Source organism: Sinocyclocheilus anshuiensis, unplaced genomic scaffold, assembly GCF_001515605.1.
Source record: "Sinocyclocheilus anshuiensis isolate Anshui unplaced genomic scaffold, SAMN03320099.WGS_v1.1 scaffold267, whole genome shotgun sequence".
Lineage (NCBI taxonomy): Eukaryota > Metazoa > Chordata > Actinopteri > Cypriniformes > Cyprinidae > Sinocyclocheilus > Sinocyclocheilus anshuiensis.
The window spans coordinates 1,452,884-1,461,663 of record NW_015552637.1 but is presented as its reverse complement, the minus strand read 5'-3'; the positions used below and the strand labels follow the sequence as shown (position 1 = coordinate 1,461,663).

At 36.9% G+C, this 8,780-nt stretch overlaps 1 protein-coding gene across 1 annotated transcript in view; it reads left to right on the top strand.

Annotated features, from left to right (window-relative positions):
• LOC107666790 (neural-cadherin-like) overlaps positions 1-8,780 on the top strand; it is a 128,714-nt gene that overhangs the window by 75,273 nt on the left and 44,661 nt on the right. The window contains exons 6-8 of the mRNA XM_016458228.1: positions 1,356-1,605; positions 3,303-3,445; positions 5,202-5,374. Of these exons, the coding sequence (XP_016313714.1) occupies positions 1,356-1,605; positions 3,303-3,445; positions 5,202-5,374 (566 nt within the window). The remainder of the gene's footprint in view (positions 1-1,355; positions 1,606-3,302; positions 3,446-5,201; positions 5,375-8,780) is intronic.

The window sequence follows — 8,780 nt, the reverse complement described above, 5'->3', positions numbered from 1 at the left end:
AAAAAAAAAACGATACCCAACCCTACTGATGTCAGACTCATTTTGGATAATAAAGTTTATTGTTAAATTGTTAAATGCCCTGCCTCCATTACATAGACATCCTTTGTCACGTCATTATAAGTGTTTGATCAGCACATTTGAGTGATCATCGCAAAAAATGTGTTTATGTATATATATTGTGTTTATGTATATACTGTATTCTATATATAGTACCAGTCAAAAGTTTGGACACACGAATGGGAAAGTGTCCAAACTTTTGACTGGTACTGTACTATAATATACACAAAGAATATCGGCCGATATACAGATATCAGCCTTTTTTACTCCCTAATATCGGTATTGCATCGGCCCCCAAAAAACCCATATCAGTCGGGCTCTAATCTATATTATTTTATGCATATATACTACTAAATGTCAAAAGTTTATGTAATAATTACGAATTTTTTTTATGTTTTTGAACAAATTCTCTTCAAAAATGTAGTAAAAACTGTACTATTGTGAAATATTATTAAAATGTAAAGGAACTATTAATATATTTTAAAATATTATAAATCCTGTTGATTACATTACATATTTATTTAAAAATATTGATATAGAAAACATGTTTTTATTGTAATAATATTTCACAGTATGTTTTCGATCAAATAAATCCAGCCTTGGTGAGCATAACAAGCTTTTGATTAAAAAACATGAAAAAAATCTTCTACTGTTTGGTTTTGTGTCAAATTGTTGTAATTATTATTTGTATAATTATATTTTAGTTGTTTAGTTATATTTTATTTGTCATTATATTTTAACTTTAATATGTATTAAATATATTATATATTGTATTAATCAGTCAAACAATCAATCAATATTCATATCATATCAAATAATCAATCTGAATTCACCCCTAAAAATGTTTGTTTTTTTTATGCACTATGTGATTTCTTATTTTCTTCTTTTGATTTAATTAAACATTAAGTATCTTCTGGCTGAATTTGTCACTTCAAATTACTTGACACTGGAAACTTGCATGCATGGTTAGGACACGGTGTCACACACACACACACACACACACACACACAAATCCATCCTCAAAACCACACGAGCATTGGTCATAGTGACATTAAAGCTTGTAATTGATAGTGAATACCCCCATATCAGATCTTTCCAGGCCTAATGAGAACACAGCTGTCTGAGAAAAGCATAGAGATGATTAAGAACTGACATTTGTTTTCAGTGCCTGACCCAGAGCAGATCTCTGCCAAGGTTGCCTTCGCCACAATTTACTGCTGTGTTATTGCTAGCTGTTGCCTTTAGTCAACATGACCTGATGTTTAACACGGCTCTTTTGTCCCTCCCTCTCTTTCTAGTTCTGGCACGGGACTGTGATACAGGCCTTAATGCAGAGCTGTCCTACTTCATCCAGAGCGTGGACTTTGACATCTCATCTCAGGGGGTGGTGAGCCCCAGTCAGAGGCTGGACTATGAGAGACCCAACCACATGTACGAGTGCACGGTGGTGGCTGTGGACAAGGGAACGCCCCCTCGCACAGGCACAGCCTCCATCCGTATCCGCATGGCCAACGTCAACGATGAAGCCCCTGTCTTTTCACAAACTATGTATGATTCTTTTCTTCAGTCTGCTTTCATTTAACTTTTGATTGCAAAGCTTTCTGGAATACTTGATTCTGATTGGTCACAACATTCTGCAATCAAATATTGCATATAATCACTACATACAACTATATAATTAATCGTTGATCTCTCAAATCACTCCACTTTTTGTTCTCACATAATGAATGAAACATTTATTTATTTAGCAGATTTTCATTTAAAAATGAAATTATATTTGCATATAAAAACTAAATTGAACATTGATCTCTCAAATCACTCCGCAGTCTCTTTCTTCTTACACAATAAATCAGTTTATTTATGTAATTTATTTACATTGTTATTATAAATAAAATATAAACATGTATAAATGAATTATTATAATTATTATTATTTTGTATAAATAGTTGTCAAATGCATGGAATAATGTATGTTAATGCAAAATAAACCCCTTTGAAGATTCCTTTACTTCAAAATGTGGGTTTATTTTGCAATGAATGTACATTATCCCACTTATTTCACAGCTAATTACTTAAATACATAATGTAAAATAATGTATGTATAAAATATAAAATAAATATATGTAAAAATAATATATAAAAAATAAATAACTGGACATTAAGTACCCTAGTAAAAAAAGTAATATATTTAAAATACACTTATTTCATACTAAGTATAGTTCAAATCTATTAACATATTAACTGGCATATTGCTCGAGACTTACTGATATAAAAATTATAATTAAACTTTATCTGGAGTCCTAATTGTGCACAATGTCGAATAATATTGGTCTTTAAATTCAAGATATTTAAAGTGCATCTGAAGTATATTTGCAATAGTTCCACTTTAGCACAATCAAATATACTTAAGTATATTTTTAGTTGAACTTCAGCACTATTTCTGCACAATTAAAGTGCATTAAGTACAAAATTAGTTGTTCCAATTTAGCAGACTTTAAGTATACCAGTTTAGTATACTAAAGGTACAATTGCAAGGTGTTTTTATTAAGTAAATGTAAATGTATTTGTAGTATACTTAGCATAAAATAAATGTATTTCAAATACATTTTAGTATATTTAATTTTTCACTAGGGTAGTAATTTGAGTTGACAAATGTTAATTTGACTCATGTATTTCACTGCTTATTTCTGTTCTGTTTTAGGTTTAGTTTTCTATTTTGTTCTCCTCCTCTTTTTTTCCTAGTATCTCTTTCGAGTGCCTACGAATATACAGTTTTACACTCTTTTTTTCATCACAATGGGATTTCATCAGAGCAGATCCAAGCAGAGGGTCCTGCGAAAGCTGAGCGTCAGGCTATACGGCTCTGGCATTTATTGAATGTAGCCAGAAGGAGAGGCAGACATTTGGTCCGATATAGCAGAAAGACAACAATCACAGTGAAGCAAGCGAGCCGTCTACACACACACACACACACTTAGAGCTCTATTTGAGAACAGCATCTCCCTTGGTAGGAGTTTGGGAGACACATAAAGGAGCTGGTGCTGGTGTATCATCATTAGAGCTGCAGTATGTGTGTGTGTTTATGTTAGGATTTGCTCTGGTTCTTCTCAGTGCAGGGACCGCGTGGTTGTTTGTGTGCGCCCTGGGATACGCTTCAGAGGCCGTGTAGAGGAAGCAGATGGTGGGTCTGTGATGTTCTGAGCCTGATCTGTCTGTCTATCTATCTCTGTCTCCCTCTTTCTGCAGATATAAAACCTTTCTTTCGGAAGACGCCGGCCCGGAGACACTAGTGGCCATTGTGCACGCCAAAGACCCAGACGGGGATGGTGTAACGTATGCCATCACCGGGGGTAACGAAGACAGCAATTTTGAGCTGGACAATCAGAAGGGTGAGTCAAGTGGGATGCAAACTCAAAGCTCGCTGCTCTGGTAACAGCGTCCAGGCATCCGGTACAAGGCCTCAGGGATGCTGTCTTTAACAAGAACATCCAAAGCAATCAAAAAATGTGTTTCCTCTTCTTGTCTGCTCAGCACGTGTCTTTAATCCGTCATTCAACTCACGTTTGTGGTATTTGTAGAAAAAACAAACCCCTTGTGTTGTTTTTGGTCTACAGCTCTTGTTTTTTGTGTGTGTGTGCACTTGTGTGTGAATGCAATGTTTGTCTGTTTTCATGCCTGCCTGCCTGTGCGCTTTCAGTCTCAAGGTTACATTTGTCTGCAGTATTTGCTTTTCGTTTGTTTACCAGCACATTTTATGCCTGAGAGCTGGAAAACAGCAGTATGCTAAAGCTCTCTCCTGTCTTATCAGCCTCTCGGCACGGCTGTTCCACCACCCAACCCATTACAGGCCAGTGCAGAGAGATGGCCCATGGCTTCAGCACTCAGAAAAGCTGCGTGGAGTTGTCACTTCAAAGATGCAGCATCACTTTTTTTTGCACACAACCCCCTACTACTCGGTTGTTTGGTGAATGTGCAACCATTAGAAGCCCATTTTGCAAGGTTGTTAAGCATGATGCACAAAAGCAGTTGTCATTCTTTACAGACATTAATGTTTTCGATTCAAGAGGTTGTCACCTTGGGTAAAAAAGCACTTGTATTCATAAACAGGCCTGACAGCGACTTTTTTGGTTGTACATCCTTATTATGGAAATAATACACTTTAACACAGAATTTTATAACTAAATAATACTTTAATGTCATTTGGGTAACACTTTAGTATAGGGACCAGTTCTCACTATTAACTAGTTGCTTATTAGCATGCCTATTAATAACATATTGGCTGTTTATTAGTACTTATAAAGCACATATTCTGCATGACCATATTCTACATCCTTAATCCTCCCCAATATCCTCGAGCCGGCATTCGAACTCGGGATGCCCGTAACGCAATGGCGTCATATGTCAGCACACTGCCCGCTAGGCTGTCGGCGCCAACTATGAAAGTGTACTCTCTTTAACCGGTCTTTTATTTAATTAATGTTATATTAAGTGCAGATTCAATGCAATTAAGCACACTTGTCTTTTACAGAAACAATGAGATGAGCTTAAGCATTCCTTTAGTATAGGGACCAGTTCTCACTATTAACTAGTTGCTTATTAGCATGCCTATTAATAACATATTGGCTGTTTATTAGTACTTATAAAGCACATATTCTGCATGACCATATTCTACATCCTTAATCCTCCCCAATACCTAAACTTAACAACTACCTGATTAAAAATTAGTAAGCAGCAAATTAGGAGTTTGAGGCAAAAGTCGTAATTAACGGTTTGTTAATGGCGAGAATTAGACCTTAAAATAAAGTGTGACCGTCATTTCTTATGATATTTGCAATAACTTATTTGTAATGATGAAGCTGTTATTTAGTAAATTTGAAATATATTCATTTTAAATTTGATATTGACACACTACAGTTAAAATTATAATCAAGAACCTTGCATGTGCTTTAGTATGTTAGTCAGCACACATAAGTGTACTTTAAAGTATAACAAAAGGTGATTAAAACAATAATTTAAACTGTACTTAAAAGTTAACAAGTAACAGTTCATTATAGTGCGCTTAAGTGTGCACTTAAGTGTCTTTTTTTTTTTAGATTTATTTTTGGCGTTTTTTTTGGTTTTTTTGCCTTTGTTATGATAGGACAGGCATCATCAAACTGCGGCGTAGTCCTCCTCCTAAACTGCGCGGGCCTCAGTATGTCCTCAACATCACAGCGACTGATGACAATGCTGCCGGTGGGCCTCTTCCCCTCAGCAGCTCCGCCCAGGTCATCGTTGGCATCAATGACATCAACAACAACAAGCCAGTATTTGATGAGGTGAGGTTAAAAGATTTGAAACTATATGTCAAAATCCATTTCTAGTGAGTGATTTATAAGCTGAAAGACTAAATCAGTGGACAGAGAGGAAACATAACCAAAAGTGTGTACAGGAGAAGAGGTCTAGATACGAGTACAGAATTCAAATATATTCTCATTAAATCTGCCTAGCATGAAGTGCCTCAGGCTTTTAATACCAGTGACACTGTGAACACCTCACTAATGGCAGTGTTTAGAGACAAAAAGTAAAGAATGATGGGTGGGAGCTATTATACAGTAATACGTGATCGAAAAACATACTGTAAGATAAAGCAATTTACAATGAATTGCGTCTACTGATGACATGATGACTTGCACACAGTCTCATTTTATAGCCTAATTCACTAAAAAAAACTATAAATCATTGCTGAATGCATTTTCTATGACACAATTCTCAGTTTTCAGGTTTGTTTCTAAATGGCAGCAGATAGCCGTTAAATGACCTCCTTTACTCAGACTGTGAAACAGACACCTGAATTGGTTCTTTAAGGTGTTGAAAATATGTTTGACGATATTGTACATCTGGCTAAAACTCTATTTCATGAATTCGTCCCAAAATGAGCAAGTAAAAGAGAGCAAATATTAAAGAATGTGTGCAAAATGAAACTCCGCGAGAAAGAGACAGGTGAAAGTAGAGCTGAGGGAAGAGCAGACAGCTGGCAGAAGGAGATCTAAAGGCTCTTGGAGGTCTCCGGTGGGAGAGCTTTTCCGTGCAGGCCGGTGGTGCAGGAGGGCTGTGTGTGAGTGTGTAGGAGGTAGAATCGTGTCCCTGTACACTCTCCGTGAGCCCCACAGGCCCTACTTCTGCTGCCGCCGTCGCCACCTCCTCTGCTGCTGCCCATGAATATTTCAAGGGGGAATTACTCACCGGCACAGGGGATGCATATGAAATAGAAGCACTAAGTGAGCCCCAGGGGCAACATCTGGCCCTGTTCCTTCCTCTCACTCTCTGTCTCTATGCCTGCCCTGCTGACCAGAGTCTTTTCCTTCTGTAGTGTATCACTGGTTCTCAAATGGTTTCGAGACTCTTGATTTTACATCAAACAGTGAATTAATGCAGTATCAAACTTGTTTATTGTACAAAAATGTTCTTATATTCCAACATCGAAAGTTATGCATGTATTTATTAATGGTAATTTATTAATATTACCATGAAAAATGTTTGAACACCGCAGCAGTCTTCTTTTTCTGTAGTCTGTGTTTGGTTTGTAAATGCCTCTTTCATTTTGATGGTTTTATGCTCTGTGCAGCTAATACATGATTGCACAAAACACATTTGCATCACCCCAAAATAAAATATATTAGAAAATATATTATGCATAAAGAAAATGAAGAAAATGTTTGCACTGATAATTAGCACTTCAAAGCCAAAAATGTAATTGACTTATAATGTATAGTGGAATGTTGCAGTATATAAAATGCGAGTATATATGAAGTTCAACATCCAAAATGTAATTAGAAGCGGAGACATCATTATATTTACTTTGTGAATTGGATAGGTCTGCTTTCTTACATCTGTTTGCAAACTGAATTGTGATAACTTTGAATTTTATTAACACAAACCCAAAGCTTAAGTATTAAATTTCAATAGCACTTGCATAAAAGTGCATTGTAAGCACTGGTATTTCTATAGGGAAATGCAAATCTAGTGTTTTATTAAAGTCAGCATGAGTTTATCAGTACAACAAATATTACCATGTGTAAAAACTTTCAATTTACATAATTTTTTTCCTTACACTGATGTGGTATGGAAATGTATGGAAACATGTTTCCACCACAGGATAAAATAAGGGGGGAAAAAAGGTAATTGTGACTTATTATTTTACAATTGTGACCTTTTTTTCCCCTCACAATTCTGATTTTTTTATTCTACAATTTTTATTTTTTTTTCACAGTTCTGATTTTATATCTCACAATTCTGACTTTTTTCTCACAATTGTGAGATATAAACTGTTTTCGCAAATATATCTGGCAATTCTGAGAAGAAAAGTCAGAACTGTAAGATATAAACTCAAAATCATAAGAATTAAAAGTCAGAATTATGAGAAGTCACATTTATTTTTTATTTTATGGTGGAAACAAAAAAACTGAATGCCAAGATGTAAACTGAGAAGTCTAAGAAAAAAAGAATTGCAAGAAAGAAAGTCAGAGTTTGTATCGCAAATCTGACTTTTCTTTTTCAGAAGTGTGAGTTTATATCTTGCTATTCTGAGATTATGTCTCGGAATTTCTCAGAGAAAACAAGTCTCAATTTTTTTAGATAAAAAGTCAGTTACCTTTTTTATTTATTTATTCTGTAGGGGAAACAGGCTTCCATAGAAATGTAATGAAAATTGTCACAAAAATATTAATGGTTTTTTGGGGAAGTCGTGGCCTAATGGTTAGAGAGTCGGACTCGTAACCCAAAGGTTGCGGGTTCGAGTCTCGTACCGGCAGGGATTGTAGGTGGGGGGAGTGAATGTACGGCGCTCTCTTCCACCTTCAATACCACGACTGAGGTGCCCTTGAGCAAGGCACCGAACCCCCAACTGCTCCCCGGGCGCCGCAGCATAAATGGCTGCCCACTGCTCCGGGTGTGTGTTCACGGTGTGTGTGTGTTCACTGCTGTGTGTGTGCACTTTGGATGGGTTAAATGCAGAGCACTAATTCCTAGTATGGGTCACAATACTTGGCCACATGTCACGTCACTTTTTTTTTTTTTATATATAAAATTTTAAGATATCTTTTTTTCTCTCTTGATTTTGAAGTGCAGTATGACCCAAAAGTGTGAGGGTGTGAGGTTCACCCAAAAACACTGCCTCATCACTGAATATTCAGCCGAATATAAACCCTCACCCTGCTTTGTAGTCGCTGGTTGCCGGCGCTCTTAATAGCACTGCATATTATGGCAATAGACTATCTGTTCGAGTCTTTTCCCTTGCTAAACTGAGAAATCCTCCCTAAGCCCTCTCAGAAGGGTGAGTACGTGTGTGTCGAAAGACAATGAGAGGTGTGAAGTGCAAAGCGCAGTGAGAATTCTCTTCAGAGGCTGGGAGGGAAGCTAATTCCAGCTTTTAGCCCCGGTATTGATCTAGTCACTTGATTAATCGCCTTAAGTTGACATGCCGCTCCCTTGTGGGCACCGCTCACCAGGACGCCCTGCCAGATGCCCGCTCTGTAATGAGAGCATGATGAGAAAGCAAGAGGAGGAGGAGGAAGAAGGAGGTTGAAGCCTCATTATGAGTGTGTGTGCTCCTATTATGGACTTTATAAACACTTTATCCTAAATACAAACTTTATTCTCTCTGTCGTCATGTCTTGTGGCGCTTTTCCACTGCATGGTACGGCTCGGTTCGGTTCACTTTTGGGGGGTTTTCCACTGGGTACA